The 16,694-nt window shown below is 60.6% G+C and overlaps 1 protein-coding gene across 2 annotated transcripts in view; it reads right to left on the bottom strand.

Annotated features, from left to right (window-relative positions):
* Window positions 1-14,582, bottom strand: part of PLXND1 (plexin D1) — a 41,107-nt gene extending 26,525 nt beyond the window's left edge. For both annotated transcript variants that reach the window (XM_079122522.1, XM_079122523.1), the window contains exons 1-2: window positions 13,096-14,582; window positions 153-329 (exon numbers count right to left, since the gene is read on the bottom strand). In XM_079122522.1, the coding sequence (XP_078978648.1) occupies window positions 153-329; window positions 13,096-14,439 (1,521 nt within the window). In that variant the 5' untranslated portion in view covers window positions 14,440-14,582. The remainder of the gene's footprint in view (window positions 1-152; window positions 330-13,095) is intronic.
* Window positions 14,583-16,694: the final 2,112 nt, after the last annotated feature.

Below are 16,694 nucleotides of genomic sequence, written 5' to 3'. Positions count from 1 at the left end.
CACAGAAATTCTTGGTCATTTATAAAGTGTTAGATGCAGAGGATGAAGGGAAGGTTGATGCTGGACCCGTGGAGGCCAGGTGTGCACCTGACCTTCCCCAGCCCACCCTTCTGGGGAAGCCTCTCGCCTCCCCGGCCCCACCCTGTCCCTACCTTGAGGAGTCTGCCATTGACGGTGCCCAGGAAGACCACAGTGTAATTGTGGGCGCTGGCCACGGCCACAGATGTGAGTCCCGGAGCCCGGAACACGGGTGAGGCCTTCAGGGGCTGCAGGATGGAGAGCGGGTGCTGCAGATGGGCCGCCCCGCAGTCCAGCTGCTCTGGCTGTAGCTGGAGGAGAGACGGCAGGTCAGGCCTCGGCTCCAGAACCTTCTTTGACCCCCGCCCGCCCAGCAGAATGCCATCTTGGCCTCGGCACCCAGAGCTCCAGTCTCTCTCCTGCTGGATGCCTCCGGCTCTGAGCAGAGGCCCACACACAGCAGGCTGACCCTCATGAGTTGCCCCAAGGAGATGAGGCACAGGTGCACAGGGCCAGGGCAGCCCTGCAAGGGAGGCAAGAAGGGCTGGTGAGGGAAGAAGGTCCCCTTGACTTTTAAGAGGCTGGGGAGGGCCCAGCCGGATAGGCCTGTGGTCCCAGCTACTGGGGAGGCTAAGGCAGGAGGATCCCAAGTGGGAGGCCAGCCTCAGCAGCTTAGTGAGACCTTGTTGCAAAATAAAACACATAAAGGGCTGGGGGTGTGGCTCAGTGGTTAAGCGCCCCTGGATTCAATCCCTGGTACCAAAAAAAAAAATACCATGACAAGATAATGGCAGGCCACCCTGCTGGGGACTGTGCCAGGCTGGTGCACTGACCCCTGGTGGCCCTATCTCACGGAAGCGGAAACTGAGGCTCAGAAGAGAAGATCGCCAGTTGAAATGTGGCAAGGCCAGGACCGTGCCACAGCTGGAGCCCAGCTCTCAGCCTGCATCTGGCCTTCGGAGGCTCTGAGCGGAGGCTCTGAGCAGAGGCTCAGGAAGGTCTCCAAAATAGAGGACAGAATCATCTTCAGGGTGTGACTTTAGAGATTTTTAGTTTTTTTATTTGCACCCAGGATTGAACCCAGGAGCGCTTAACTACTGAGCCACAGCCCCAGGCCCCTTTTGCATTTTTATTTAGAGACAGGGTCTTGCTGAGTTGCCAAGGGCCTCCCTAAATTGCTGAGGCTGGCTTTGAACTTTGTGATCCTCCTGCCTCGGCCTCCCAAGAAGCTGGATGACAGAAGTATGCCACCGCGCCCGGCTAAAGAGATTTTTAAAACTATCTTGTCTGTGATTTTTACAAACTCAAGCCATGGATGTATGCCCACAAGTTTTGTTTTGTTGCACAAAACCAGCTTATTTTCGAAAAGAAAACATAAGTATCGAGTCCTTCTGTCCTGGGACAAATAAACAAGAGTTTATGGCTAGGGCTGTTCCCAGGGTGTCCCTGGGAGCCCAGAGATGGGGTGGGGCTGGGGTGACCTGGGGCAAAATCCGTGACTAAATGATCTTCCAGAGGACGGCTGGGGGGGACGTGGGCACCTCACTCCATTCTTCTGAGCCTGTTTATTCAACTATAAAATGGGCACAGCTCCTCGTACCCACCTCACAGCCGCTGGATGCAATCAGTCCTCGGAAAGAGTTTCCATGGCAACTGCCTGGAAACCGTCAGATGACCTTTTGGGGTTTCAGACATAATTGTTGCTAATATTATTATTATTATTATTAAATATAATTGGGGGCTGGGGGTGCAGCTCAGTGGTAGAGGGCTCGCCTACCCTCTCTCTTGCCCTGAATTCCATCCCCGGCACTTTTAAGCAAAAACAAGCCAGGGACAGTGGTGTATATCTGTCATCCTGGTGACTTGGGAGGCTGAGGCAGGAGGATCACAAAGTTGGAGGCCAGCCTCAGCAACTCAGTGAGACCCGGCCTCAAAATAAAAAGGGCCGGGGATGCGGCTCAATGGTAAAGATCCCCAGGGTTCAATCCTCAGTACGCTCCCCACAATCAAAAAAAAAAAAAAATGCAGGGTCTCCCCTTAATCATATCTATGATAAAGTTGAATTCATAAACACAGTAGGAAATTAACAATAACTAATAATGAAACAATGATATTGAAATATTGTAATATCAGTGACACGATCGCAGGGGCTCACTCACAAAAGTCTCATTGTACAGTAGACCCTAGCGACCTCAGCACATGATGCCTTTTCTTTCTTCATCAAGAAACTTCTACCGTGGGCTGGCGAGGTAGCTCAGTTGGTAGAGTGCTTGTCTTGCAAGCACAAGGCCCTGAGTTCAATCCCCAGCACCACAAAAAAATTTAAAAAAAGAAACTTCTACCATTTTTCACTTAAAAGAAGCACATCACAGCCTCTCTGGGGCACATCTGAATTGTCTGCCTTGACCTGACAATTATCAACTAAAACATTATTAAGTAAAAAGGTGGCATGAACCATCTGATAACCACGGCGGGTACCAGGTGCCTAACGGGAGGGTAGCGTATACGGTGAGAACACACCAGACCCGGCGTTGATTCATAGCCCAGCCACAGGATTTCTCCCTGGTCCTCAGAACCGGCAAGCGATTGAAAACTGACGAATTGTTTATTTCTGGAACTTTCCGTTCTTTATCTTTGGGCCTCAGCTGACCCAGGGTGACTGAAGTTGTTGAAAGTACAACCATAGATAAGCCAGTGGGACGTAGGGGACCACCTCCGTTTATCTTATGATTGGCTCTTGCTCGTCCTCCAGCTCCAAGCCCCCACCTGCCTGATGGCATCCTGTGTGTGTGTCCCCGCTGGGGACAGTCCTGGAAAGTGGGTGCTAACCGATGCCCCAGGCTGGGCCCCCCGCTCGGTTATCCTGCAGGGAAGAGGTGAAGTGGGTTCTGTCTCTGGTGTGGGCAGGGGAGTGGGCGCCTGGGCCTGCATCCCTGGGGACAGCTTTTCCTACAAAGTGGAACCCTCGTTTCACTAACTAGGAATTGCTTGTACCATTAAAAAATCAGTTATTTTAAAATTATAATCATAAAACTGGCCCTGGGGGGCTGTCTTCTTTGAGCCCCATGGGGGTCCCTATCCAGCCAGGCCTGCCCCCAGCTGGGGGTGACTTGCGGGCCACAGCAGAGGAGGAGGAGGGGCAGGGAGCAGGCTGGGAAGCGGGCTCTGGCCTGCCCGCCCTGACGTTCACAAGCCATTAATTCTGTACCGAAGGAATCTTCTAAAAAGCCTTTCCCCAAACTTTTTTTTCCTTATCCTAAAAATAAAATCTTAAAAAAAAAAAAAATTCTTTTTTTTAAAGGAGAAGTCACCCGTGGAGGCTGCCAGTGATCCGCGCTGAGAGGAAGCGGGGCCTCTGCCCAGGGAGGTCTGGAGGCTGCGATCTGGATCAGAAGTGGAAGCTGGGACAAGGACCCTGGGCAGGCAGGAAGAGCCTCCCTCTGCAGCCCGGGAAGGGACACAGGGGGCTTGGAGACCCAGCGGCCACCTTGAGCGCGGCCTCCGCTGAACTTGGTCCCTGGAGTCCCCCTGCTGACCCCATCGCGCCGCCTGACATTCCTCCGCTCGCTCCGCCCGCCTTCACATCTCACTTCTTTCAAAACACAGACCCTTCTGCAAGCAGCAGCCCCCAAAGATCCAGAAAGATCCAATCCCACAGGCCCAGCTCCCCACGTCCGAGGACCAGGCCCCGGCCCTCCAGCCAGGCCCTGGGGCCTTCGTGACTGCACTCCTGCCAACGGCCCAGACTCCAGTCTCAGTTCCTCCTCCCTGTGCCCTGCGCTGCCCTGGGCTCCAGCCACGCCAATCTCTGCAGTTCCTCAAACTGCTCACCTCTCCAGCAGGGCTCCTGCATCTTTGTAAACACTGTTCCCTCAGCAGCCAGTGTCCTCCCCGTACATCTGAGTTTCTCCAGGGTGGAGACTGGGCTCTGGGGTGACTATTTACCAAAGGGGAGAAGGAAAAACAAAAACCCCTAATTTTGACTAAAGTGTGAATGACTACATTCAGCTGTTTCCTTTCCCAGCAGTGATGGAGAGTGGCACTGGTAGGTACTAGAGAACCAAAAGAAAAGCAGGAGTTGACAGCCTGCCTACTGTGTGCTAAGTCACACAGGAGAGGCAGGTGAGGAGGCCCAGGAAGCTCATCTGGGCTCCCCTGAGGACCTCAGTTTCTCCTTCTCTAAAATGGGTCAAGCAGTGCTCCCGGGTCTCAGCTCTTTTCTGGCAGCAGGATGGCCCTCCCCCTCCCGCCGGCGGCCTCCTGGGGCTGCAGCTCAGCTCTGCCCTCTTTCCCATTAAAACGCTGACATATTGATTTCGGGAGCAACTGTAATTGTGTTGATTTTCTCTCCCCAGGAAGCCAGTGCCGGTTGCTCGGGCCTCACATCCTGCCCACAGACCCCACCAAACCCCGGTGCCCGGCTCCCCGGCACTCAGAGGAGGATGAGGCCGGGCGGTGGGCGCCGTGGCAGGGAGCATCGCCCAGCCGTTCCGTCCCAGGCTCAGACCCGGCGACTGCACCCTGGCAGCCGGGCTTGGTGCCCCAGGGTAGGGAGCTGCCGTCGTGGGAGAGTCTGGCCTCCTTGCTGAAGACCTGAAATGCACAGCCACCTGGGGTGTGACGGGGTAGCTGTGGGGTGCCCGGCCGGCTGGGACCCCGGTGCCCCTGAGGCTGGGCCCTTTGCACACGCCCTTCACGGTGGCCCCAGAGGGGTTTTTTCCCTTGCCTTTTTCTCTGTGGAGCTGGCGATGGAACCAGGGCCTGTACGCGCTAGGCAAGAGCTCTCCCCCTGCACCACGTCCCCTGCCCCAAAGGGAGCTTTTTATTTTATTTTTTGTCCCAGGCATGGAATCCAGGGATGCTCTAGCCCTGAGCTACACCCCCAGCCCCTTTTTATATTTTATTTTGAGACAGGGCCTCGCTAAGTTGCTGAGACCGGCCTCAAGCTTACGATCCTCCTGCCTCAGCCTCCGTCGATGCTGGGATGACAGGCGTGCACCAACGCACCTGGCCAAAGGGAGCTTTAAAAACTGCAGTGCACTAACAGCAACATGAGATCCTGGAGAGGAAGAAGGTCATTTGCAGAGAAAATCTGAAGGTCGGTGACGTTGTAAGGCTGGTTTCTTTAGTTTCGACAAATGCACCACGGGAAAGTAAGGTGTTAGCAATAAAGGCACTGGGGGAAGGGTAGACAGGAACTCTGTACAGTCATTGTGACTTTCCTGTAAATCTAAAATTATTCCATGAGAAAACAGTTATTAAAAATAAAATTAAAAAAAAAAAAAAAGCTGGACACGGTGGTGCACGCCTGTGATCCCAGCAGCTTGGGAGGCTGAGGCAGGAGGATCACAAGCTGGAGGCCAGCCTCAGCCACTTAGCGAGGCCCTCAGCAATTCAGCAAGACCTTGTCTCAAAATACAAAATAAAAAGGGCTGGCCATGTGGCCCAGCGGTTAAACGCCCCTGGGTTCAGTTCCTGGGACGGAAAGAATAAAAGAAGACTTTGAACACAAGGAGCCTCAGTTTCTCATCTGTAAAAGGGAGTCACAAGGACAGCACGATTGCGACACTGGACGGCGGGAGAGGCCCTGCTCACGGTGGTCTAATGCTGAGCACTGTGGGTGCTCCGTAAAATGTTCCCAGGAAGCCGTGCCGGCCGCCAGGCAGAGGCTGGGGAGCCTCCAGGACAGGAGAGCCACCACAGAGCTGGGTCAGGAGCCCGGCCAGGCCTGCCCTGCCCGGCCGGCCCCCAGGAGCCCAGTTCCCGCTTCCTGGATGTTTCTCACTGGGGCCCAGCTGGCCCGTTCCCAGCGCCCCTCCCCCTGGGTCCCCGAGGAGCCGCGTGGGCTGGGCGGCCAGGCCTTCCCTGGCCCAGAGAAGCAGCGGCTCCCTCCCAGCAGCCCACAGCAGGCGGGTGGCCTCTCCTCGGCCTGGAACGCTTTCTGTCCCTGCCGCCGTCCCTGGAGGGAATTCCGGGCTGGGAGAAGCTGAGGGACAGGGATGCTGGGCTGCATCCATGACCCGCTCCCAGAGCTGTTGCTGCCGACCAGACGGAGAAACTTGGAGCCCTCTGCCCACCTCTCTGGGGACACAGAGGGGGCACCCGGGGCCACTCTCCAGTGGCCCCCATGTTGTTTCCAAGGCCTAGCCCAAGGTCAGGAAGGGACAGCTTTATGACAGTCACAACCTAAGAGTGCCCACCACCAAGCGGCTAATAAACAGCAAGGTACGGTCCATGTGCACAGAGACAGGAAATGACTTGTCCAGAGACACACAGCCAGGTGGCTAGATCCGGCCTCGACCGTGGACAGGCGGGCTCCGGAGCACTTGTGGGTACCCAGAGCCTCACCAGCTCCTGGGGGCGGGAAGGGTCCTGGACTGGAAGCTGGACACCGAGACCCGGCCAGGAGGAGATGGGGACTTCTGGACAGCGCCAGGCACAGAGGCTGGGCAGAGGCCAGAGAGGGGCCCGGGGTGCCAAGGGGACCAGCCGGCCCTGCCAGCGCCATTCCTGGCCTGGCCTCCACTCCAAGGCTGCTGGCCTCTCCCCTCCGCCCATTAGTTACCGATCTGAGCATAAAGTGCGGCGATCACGCCCCGAGGGGCCTAGGGCTGGTAATGGAGCCGGGAAGCCGCCTCCAGCCTCCAGTCTCCCACCTCCCGCCTCCCGCCTCCCGCCTCCCCTGCTGATTCATGGCCCGATCTCCAGCCCCAGCCCCAGGCACAGGCCGGGCCACCTGCTTGGTTCAGCCCTGCCCCAAACCTGGGTCTCAGTGACACACCCTGGGGGGTCGCCGGGGTCCAGTGCCACGTGGCTGTCGCTCAGAGGCTTCCTGGGTCTGTCCCCACTTGGTTTCCATGATGACACCCACGCCATCATCAGAGCCGGGCAGGCCCTTGGGAGTCACCTGGGGGCTTTGGGTGACGGCCACCCCCGCTTCCTGGTAGCACCTGGCAGGCCCCGGATCCTTCCAGAACCAGACTGCCCATTTCTCTGTTCCCCACAAAGCCTCCCTGGGTCCCCGGGGACCAGAGCACAGGGTCTGGATCCTGGGTCCCCAGTCCCGCATCCTGGAGGACCTCCTGGGCCTCCTCCAGCATCCCCGCCTCCAGGAAGCCCTCCTGGTTCCCTGGATGAGGCTAGTCAGCTACAGCGTGTTCCTGACCATCCTGGGGGCCACTGGAGAGCAGGGTGGAAGTGTCGTCTGTCCCTTTTGGGGGACCGGCACGTAGTAAAGCCAAGCTTTCCAGACTCTAGACTCAGGAGAATCCCCACATGAGCCTGGACAGGCCTCCTGGGTGTGGTCCTGGCCCCAGCCTGGGAATCCCAGCTGCTCCCCAGGGAATCTTCCAGGTCCTGCCCATGGGGGTCGCTGCCCTTGAGTCAATCCTTCTGGAGGAACCAGGGAGCAAAGGTGACCAGCACAGGCGCTGCAGACAGACACCCACTCGCTGCACCTTTTGATCGCTGTGTGACCCCAGACAACTCACTCAACCTCTCTGGGCCTCTCTGCTTCCCCTTGGGCAGACTGGAGCTCACTCTCGCCTCCTTCAGTCTCTGGGGTTATGGAAAGACAGACTCTATGGAAAGCATGTGCAAAGAGTCCCCAAGAAAAAGTTCTCGAGAAAAAAACCAATAAAGATGGGGCCGGGGGAACTTCCGGTGTTCCAGGGAGCGCCTCCTGGCCGCCCACTGTCCAGCTCAGACCGAGCCTCGTGAAGACCAGCAGAGGGGGCTTCTGCAGGGGCTGGTGCCACAGCCTCTGCTGGATGTCACCAGGCCACACCCTGCATGAAGCCCATTTTACAGATGGACAAGTAGAGGCTCAGAGAAGGTAAGTGACCCGCTCCAGGCCCCAGGTAGAAGCTGCAGAGGTGGGATTTGGGTCTGGGGGCCCGGAGGAGGTCCCCAGGGCCCAGCTGTCTGGGGGCAGAAGGCCTCCGCTGTGGGTGTGTCTAGGGTGGTGACAGATCCTCCATCCACCCGCCCCTGGACAGATCATGCTTTGGGCGAGAGGGCCAGTCCAGCCCCAGTAGCCGGTATGGCCCTGGGCTGGGGTCGGAACCCCCGCCCCAATGTCATTGTTGAAAGGGATCCGTCAGCTGACCGTTCCAAGTGGCCACTCCATACCCCAAGGGCCTTGGCCTCCAGATGTCGCAGCCAGCCTCACCCCACTCCCTGGGGCCCACCTGGAGGCCGATCGTGGAAGAGGGCCACCTGACTCTCCAGGGCCCAGCTGACGGCTCCCAGCTAACTATCTCAACCCGTGTGGGGCTGGCAGCGTGGCCTCCGGGGGCCAAGAGTCAACCTGTGGATCTGGGCTTCTGTTAAGCAGCTGTGTGGCCCCAGGCAAGTTCCTTCCCTTCTCTGGGCCTCAGCTTCCTCTCCTGTAAACTGGGGACAGCAGCACTGTCCCCCTGGCTGGGACTGTGAGGTCAAATCAAGGATGGTAGCCCTTTTTATTTTGAGACAGGATCTCGCCAAGTTGCAGAGGCTGGCCTCCAATGTGCGATCCTCCTGCCTCAGCCTCCTGAGTGGCTGGGATGACAGGCGTGCCCCACGGTACCCAGTTCCCTGTGAGATTTTAATCTGCCCATGTCCTGGGGTGGGGCACTGGCTCTCTTTTAGAATGAGAGAGTCTGAGGCACTGAGAGAATAAATGACTGGGTCACACAGTTTGTAGGCTTGGGAGACTACGCTGGCTTTCTCTCTCTTCAGACCAGAAGGTCCCCGACACCCAACCCAGGGTCTCTGCTTGCTTCCTCTTAACCACGGGGAGCTCCCTCCCTGCCCCCCAGCCCCAGCCCCAACATAAAGCCCATCTGGAAAGTTCTCTCCTCCTCCACCCCCACCTGGCATTTCGGACCCTAAATTGGTGCAAAAAATACCTTTCCCGTTGCCACGTGCCCGCCCACCGCATGCCACTCCGCAGTCGCGGGGACGTTCTTTCCACCTTTACTATAAAAAGACACCTTGGAAATGGCGCGTCGGGTGGGCTTTTGCCTGGGGATTTAAGTAGGCGAATCGGACGGTCACTCGGAGCTTCAGGAGGAAGCGTCCACCTGGCCGCTGGGTGACCGCGCCTGGGTCCCCACGCGGCGGCCCTCGATTTGCTTCTGCGCCCCACAGAGGCCACAGGAGCGCTGTGGACCCCGGGCAGCGGAGGCTCAGGGCCCCTCTCGGTGGCACTCAGAATATTCCAGCAGCCCCAAGGAGGCCAGAAGGAGTGGAGGCTCCTGGCAAGGGCCAGAGTCCCCCGAGAGACCCCAGAGCAGAGGCAAGGCCAGGTGTGGGCCAAGCCCCCGACTTACAGGTCAGGTGATGGGGGACAGATGGAAATGCGGGGTCCTGCCCCCCAAGTTCAGCTACACCCAGAGAAACCACTGGGACTGGGAGGAACAGGGATCCTCGGCCCCTGGTAGCCCCAGAGCAAAGCCACCCTGTCCCGCGGAGGCTGCGCACCTGCCTGTGGCTGAGCCACGCCCCCGCCTCTCCTCCCGCCCTCCCGGCTCCGCCTGCAGGACCAGTCCCAGCGCTGTCCGTCTGTCCACTCTGTCTGGAACCCGCCTGCTCTCCCCTGGGCCTTGACACCGCCTCCTGCAAGGCCGGCCCGCTGCGGCCCAGGGTCTAGCCGGGCGGGCACATAGTAAATGCTCAAGAAACAGAAGGCTCAAGGGGGTGTCTTGCCCGGAAGCGGGTATCAGCTCCCCAGCCTCTCTCCCTGCATCCACCCCTCCTGCTCGCCAGCCGCCTGTGCACTTTCCAAAATGATCTGAGAGACCATCCTAGCAGGGCTGAGGGTGCGGCTCAGTGGTAGGGCACTGGGTTCCAGCCTCAGCAGCACCACACAAAAACGCCACCACCAGCATCATGATCACCACGGCAACTGCTGGGCACTCAACTCCTCCCACGCGGTGACAGGTACTCACAGTTTTCATCCTACAGAGGCAGAAACTGAGTCGATCCTATCCCTCCTCTGCCTAAAACACTCAATGGCTCCCTATGCCCCCAGGCTCAAGCCAGCCTGGACTCCCAATCCGTCCTCCCTGCCCCCACCCACCCTTTGCTCCCTCTCCCTTCAGGTGCACAGAGGCCCTTCAGTCCCTCGGGCTGTCTCGCCGCACCCTGCCTCCAGGTCCTCTCTCAAGCTGCTCCCCCTTGACCCCTTCCCCAGCCTCAGGCAGGCGTCACCTGACTTCCTCTTGCTCATCCCGCCACCTCGCTTCCATTGATACCATCTGCCCTGGGAAGCCCCTGAGACCCCGGTGGACCCCATCTGCCCCTGTCCCCCTGCACGGCGTATAGCGCCCTCAGCTCCCTGCAATGTCTGTGAGGGTAGAACGGAGTCACACGGGTCCCTGAGAGCGCAGAGGGACAGCATGCAGGAGGGGCTTCGTGAACGTTTTGTGGCGGTCTCCATCTGGGGTGTCTCTGCTGCAGAACAAACCACATCGGGTCAACGTTTGCTGCCTAGGAGCAAGCCCGGACCCGTGCTCATCGCGTCCCCTGCAAGGACAGCAGCAAGCACAGCTGATCTGTGCCAGGTGCTCGCAGGCCGTGGCTTTAATTAATCCATTTAGTCCTAAATCAACTCATTATTATTATTATTATTATTATTTTGGTACCAGGGATTGAACCCAGGGGCGCTCTACCACTGAGCCACATCCCCAGCCCTTTGCGTTTTTTATTTTGAGACAGGGCCTCACTGAGTTGCTGAGGCTGGCCTCCAACTTGCGATCCTCCTGCCTCAGCCTCCCAAGCCGCTGGGATGACAGGCCTGCGCCACTGCGCCCCGCCTAAAACAACAGTTGGTGAGAAAGGTCGTTTCTCTGAGGGTTGTTTTTATTGTTCTCACTTTACAGATATAGAAACTGAAGATCAGAAAGATTACATTGCTTGCCCAAGGTCACACAGCTGGGAAATGACAGAGCGCAACTTGAACCCCGGGTGCAAAGTCTAAGTTCTTAACCTGTAATTGAGGGACTGGAAAAATGTGTCTGCCACTTCCACTGGCCCTCACTAGAGACCCAAGTCTGGGGACTTGGGCACATTTTGGGGGTCATGCCAAGCACCACGGGCCTATGCCCACAGCCAGGCACAGAGACACAGAGAAGGTGGCCTCCAAGACCTCCTGGGGATCAGAAAGGCCTTGGAGTAGGGAGGGGCCTTGGTCACGCTGTCCCTGGGGCTGTGTCCCTGGAGAGGCCCTGCTCCCCTCGGGAGAAGGAAGTCCAGCCTCCCTCAGCAGCGTGAGTCACTGCGCCGGGCCAGGGAGGGGACAAGGGACCGTGGGAACCAGGACGGTTCATGCCAGCGGGGGAGGGGAGTCCGCAGCCTGAGGGATCCCAGAGATCAGCTCCCACCAGGAGCCTCGCTCGGGCTGACAACTGCCTATGGAGGCCTGGAGCGTGGGGGCTACAGTTTGGGGTGACTCCTGGGTTCACCTCCTGCAGCCCCAGGACCCCAGCTCCCCACACGCCGCGGGGGGAGGAGCACAGGGCCTCCGCCAGCCCAGCCGGCCCTGCCCTGGCCCCCGGGAGAGCGGACCCACTCACCCACTGTGACCTTTGGCTTCAGGGGGGCCGGGCAGGGTGGTGGAGCCAGGCTGCAGGGAAGGAATCCGTGTTTACTCAAAGGCCCAGTGTTGGGCACGCCCACGGGGGAGACTTGTCACAGCCCGGGGACCAGAGAGAAGAGAGAAGAGGCTAGTTCAGTGTTGGGGGATGTTGGGGTGTTTTTTCAGTGCTGATGATTGAAGGAGGAACATGGGGGTTCCCCAGACTCCTCTGTCAACACATGCTGGGCCCCTAACCTGGCCCCCTTGCCACAGCCTGACGCAGCCTTAGACATGTGGACCCCATCCCTACTACCCCATCCTCCTGCGGAGCCCCCGACCCTCCCTCCTGGCCCCTGAATCTGCCCACCCCAGCTGCCTATGACCCCTAACACACATACGCTCTGAGCCCTGTGTCTGTGAGGCAGCAAAACCTCCCTACTGAGAACCCGGAGGCTAGCCAGGCCCAGCGGCTCAGGAGGCTGAGGCAGGAGGATGGGGAGTTCAGGGTCAGCTTCAGCAACAGCGAGGTACTAAGCAAGTCAGTGAGACCCTGTCTCTAAATAAAATACAAAATAGGGCCCAGGATGTGGCTCAGTGTTTGAATGTCCCTGGGTTCAATCCCCAGTCCCCCAAACAAACAAACAAACAAATTCAGATGCCAGAGAGCAGAGATTCCACGTTCAAATCCCACCCCTGCCTGTTCCCAACTGTGTTCTTGAGCAAGTTACTCAACCTCTCTGTGCCTGTTTTTTTTCCCATCTGTAAAATGGGAATGAGAATGGAGGATTGTTGTGAAAACCGAGTATGACGTGTGATTAACTTAGTAGCTCCTCCACCGTGTGGCATTTACCCTGATCTGCCATGCCTGGGTACATACAGAATGTTCACTAAATATTTCTTGAATGAGTGAATTAAAAAGTAGTCTCAGGAGCAGACCTGTCTGCCAACCATGCAGCTTCCCCAGAGACCCTACTAGTCCCCAAATACCAGTGTCCTGTGCCACACATGTGTCCCATAGCCCATCTTGCCTACACTCGTGGGGACCCCTTGCGGGTGGCTAACCCCAATCTGCACAGCGCTGGCGCCCACAGCTGCCAAAGTTCAAGGGTGGCCATCTCAGTACACATCTCCTGTCGGGCATGCACGGGTGACCCCACCCCATCCCGCCACCAAGGGGCTCTGCAAGCACCTTTGGCTCTTAGCGAGCATCTACATACCCGTGGCAACCGGGACCCCTCCCGGTGCAGGCAGGTACGCGCACCTGTAACCCAGCACTCACTCCAGTCCCCGTGGGGTGAACATCTGGGTCGTTAAGGTCGTCAGCAGTCGCCCCTCAGTGGACACCTGTATCCCCGCGTGCACACCTGGATCCCGGCACATTCACCTGCGCCCCAGAGTACACACCCGGGTCCCGGCGCACGCACATCTGGGGCTCAGCACGCTCACATCTGCGCACAATTCGCACGCTCCCCGTGCCGGCTCCTTGGCCGGTTCCCCGCGCCCCCGCCGCCCGGGCGTACCTGGATGTTGCGTTTGCGCTCGCAGGCGGGCCCCGTGCCCTGCACCACGCTATCCAGCACCGCCACCACGTCGGGTGCGGGATCCACGAAGCACGCGGTGCGAGCGGCGCGGATCGCGGCTTGCACGTCGGCGAAGCGGAAGGCGCAGAGCGCAGCCGGAGCCGCTCGGGCCGCGGGGGTCCCCTGGGGTCGCTCAAAGACCGCAAAGAGCAGCTCGCGTGCGGGGAAGACGGACACCAGGCGGCTGTAGAGGTCGCCGCGGCCCGCGCCGCCCGCGCACTGCAAGCCCAGCTGAATGTAGGACTCTGTGAGCTTCTTGGCGTCGCCACCCGCGCCGCGGGGCAAGCAGATGCGCGCCAGCAGGCTCCGCGCCTGGCTCTCCTTGTCGCCCGCACGCGCCTCGCTGTTGAGCGCCAGGTACGCGTAGGACTGTGCGCCCTGCGGCGGGTCGGGAGGGTGCAGGAAGGCGCGCACGAAGCCCAGCTTGTGCTGCTCCTTGGCGCCCTGCTTGATCTTGAGGATGTTGTCGTCGGAGGGGTTCAGGTCGAAGGTGAAGAGCTTGGCCAGGTCGCCGCGCGCATCCAGGGAGCGGATGGCGATCTCGGGCGTGTTCTCGAAGCGGTGGTCCTCCAGGCTGCGGTTGCGCGGGAAGTAGGCGCTGCCATAGCCGGTGTACGTGGCGCCCACGAGCAGGCGGCTGCCCCCAGCGCCGGCGGCCGGCGGCAGCACCAGTCCCACGGTGGACGCGTTCGGGTGGTTGGCCGCCACGTTCAGCATGCTGGGGAACACGGTGACCGGCTCGGCGGGCGGCGCGGCGGGCGGGAAGTGCACGGCCACCGCCGAGATGTTGCCCCGGCGCCGCAGTTGGCAGAAGCCCTGGTAGATGGAGCCGCACACGACCACCAGGCCCTGGCCGGGGTCCAGCTGCAGGATCTTGTTGTAGTTGTCGGTGAGGCGCCTCGGGTGCTCGCACGAGGCCTGCGGGAGCTGCGGGGCGTGACACAGCGGGCTGTCGGCCACCGGGCCCACGGCCGCCTCGGCCTCCAGGCTCAGGTTGGCCCCCGACAGCTGGTACAGGCGGTTGACGGCCGCCAGGTACACGGTCCCCGCCGCGCCGTCCAGGGCGAAGTTGTTGGTGGGCGTGGGCGAGGGGAACCGGCGCTGGATCTCCAGGGCGCCGACCCGCGCCGCCCCCAGGAGCAGCAGCAGCAGCAGCGGCGGCGGCGGCGGGCACCTCCGGGGGACCGGCCGCGGCGGGGCGCGGAATGGCGGGCGCGGCGGCAGGGGGCTGGCCGCGGCGGCCCGGGCGCTAAGGGCTGCGCCGCCCGCGGCGCGACGAGCCATCCAGGCGTGCGCGGGCTGCGCGGCGCGGCGAGTGCATGGGGCGCGGCGCGGCCGGGAGCCGGGAGCCCGGAGGCGGCAGGAGGCGGGGGGCGGGCCCGGGCCGCGAGGCGCTTCCTGCCCGCGCCAGCCGCCCCCGGCCCCGGCGCCCCGGCCCGGCTCAGCAGCGCGGCACAGCCCGGGGGCGGGGCGGGGGCGGCTCCGCCGTGGACACGCCCAGGCCCCGCCCCGCGCTCGCCCCGCCCCGCCGGCGCGGCCGCCCCGCCCCGGCTGTCGGAGGGTCGCGCAGCCCGCGACCTCCGGGACCCCGGCGCCGCGCCCCGCCCGGGTCGCCTGCCCCTCGCGCTCCTTCGTCCCTCTCGGCCGCCTGGCCGGTGTCGCCGGCGCTCCTCTTCCTCCCTCTCTCCCTGGCTGGGCCTCTCCCCCCACTTCTCTCCCCGGGCGTGCACCCCAAACTCCGCGCGGGTGGAGTGTCGCTCTTTCTCAGTCCCTGCTTGCTCCCCGACCTCTGCCAGCCCGGCCCCGTTCCCTTCTTCGTTTTTCTGTCCCTGGCCGCTGTCCCCCTGGGGCCCTCTGTTTCCTTCTCCGTCCCCCTGAGCTGCATGCGTCCGCCCCTTCCCCCCCCTCTGCCTCCCTGGTCACCCCCTCTCCACCCGCCCCCATCTCGCGCTCACTCTCCCCCCTTCCCCCGTCCCCAGGGCACTGTCCAGGCCCAGCACCCCGAAGGCCAGCGGCAGCCGGCGCGGCAGCCCCTCTGGCCTGGATTCCTCGCCCAAATCCCAGTCCTGTAAAAAGGGCTTGTGAGCACCGGGACCAGAGGGACAGTGCCTGCAGATCCGACAGCTGAGTCAAAGGAAGCCAGAGAGGAAGTGTGTGGACACTGCCAGGCGCTGAGACAGGCAGGGCTGGACAGGCATGGCGTGGTCCCGGGCACGGGTGTCCCTCTGAGGCCTGCAGTTGTGTGTGGAGGCCAGTCCTAGGACTCTGGAAGGACCTGAAATCCTCCCACACTTACCGGGCCATCAGCCCCACACGCACTGGCCCAGGAACCCTTCTCCTGTGACCTCCAGGTGGCCCCTGGGGTCAGAGGCAAGTGGCAAGGATCCTGAGGTCCCAGCCCCTGAGGGGACCAGCCTGGGCACCTGGCTCGCCCCTTGCTGGGCACTTCACCTGTGCAGCCCCCTCTCAAGTTGGTGTTGCCCTTTCCCATCCTCCTGTTAGGAGGCGGAGGCCCCAGAAGTGAAGGGACAGGTCCAGAGGCAGAGCTCATGGGGGACAATCTACAGTGTCCTGAGGCCAAAGACTTTCGGCCCTGATCTCTGGGACCTCCTGTCACACCTCCAGCTGCCACGTGGTGCCTGGTGGTCCTTGCTCTGGGGGGTGACTTGGCCTCTACAAGCTTGGTGCCAGCCAGGTAGGAAGAAAGGCCCGGGTTGGGGTGGGGTTCCTCTGTGTCCCCATGGGGTCAGCAGAACAGCTGGGTCTATAGCCACCATGTCCTGGTGGGAAGGGCCACTTCCTGCCACTTGTGGGAGCCACTGGGAAGCCTGGCAGCAGGGCCTCCGTCCAGCACCCCGCACCAGCGTCGTCCACCCCTCTGCCTCGGCCCTGTCCCAGTCTTATCTTTCTCTGCGCTGCCCCGTCCCCACCCCTGTTGTGCGCTCTGCCAGGTTTGCGCTCTCCGACCCTCCGCCTCTTCCCCTCCCCTTCCCGCTCTCTTTTTGTGCGCGTCTCTGTCTCTCTGTGTCTCTGTCTCGTCCGTCTCTGTGTCCCTCCCTGTCCCCCACGCCTCTCTCCCTCTCTCGCCCCTCCCTGCTTCCTTCCTGTCTCCGGCTCCTCTTGCCGCATCCTGCAGCTCCCCCCACCGAGCCTTGAGAATAATGCTCTGTGGCGTCTTAGCTCAGCCCGGCACACCGCGGATGGATGGTTCCAGGCACTTCGGACGCCAGATTCCCTGCTGAGTTGAATGGTGGATTGCAGGAGCCACCCGAGGCTAGAACTATCTGGGGCTTGGTTAGACCCCAGAGTCTGAGGGTTGCATAAACCGGAGGTAGGAAGTGCTGTGTGGCCTTGGGCCAGGCACTTGCCATCTCTGAGCCTCAGTTTCCTCCACTGTAAAACAAAGACAATCCTAATAACACAGCCCTGGAAAGCTGTGAGTCTTGAAGAATTAATAGAAAGCACAGATTTTTGGCAAATGCCAATTTCTTTGCCCTTGTGGCACTGAGTAATGGCCCCTAGGACCCGTGTGAGAGCTG

This window comes from Sciurus vulgaris (genome assembly GCF_902686455.1).
Source record: "Sciurus vulgaris genome assembly, chromosome: 19".
NCBI classification, from domain to species: Eukaryota; Metazoa; Chordata; class Mammalia; order Rodentia; family Sciuridae; genus Sciurus; species Sciurus vulgaris.
Note: the sequence above shows the minus strand (reverse complement) of the source record. Positions and strands in the feature narration are given on the sequence as shown.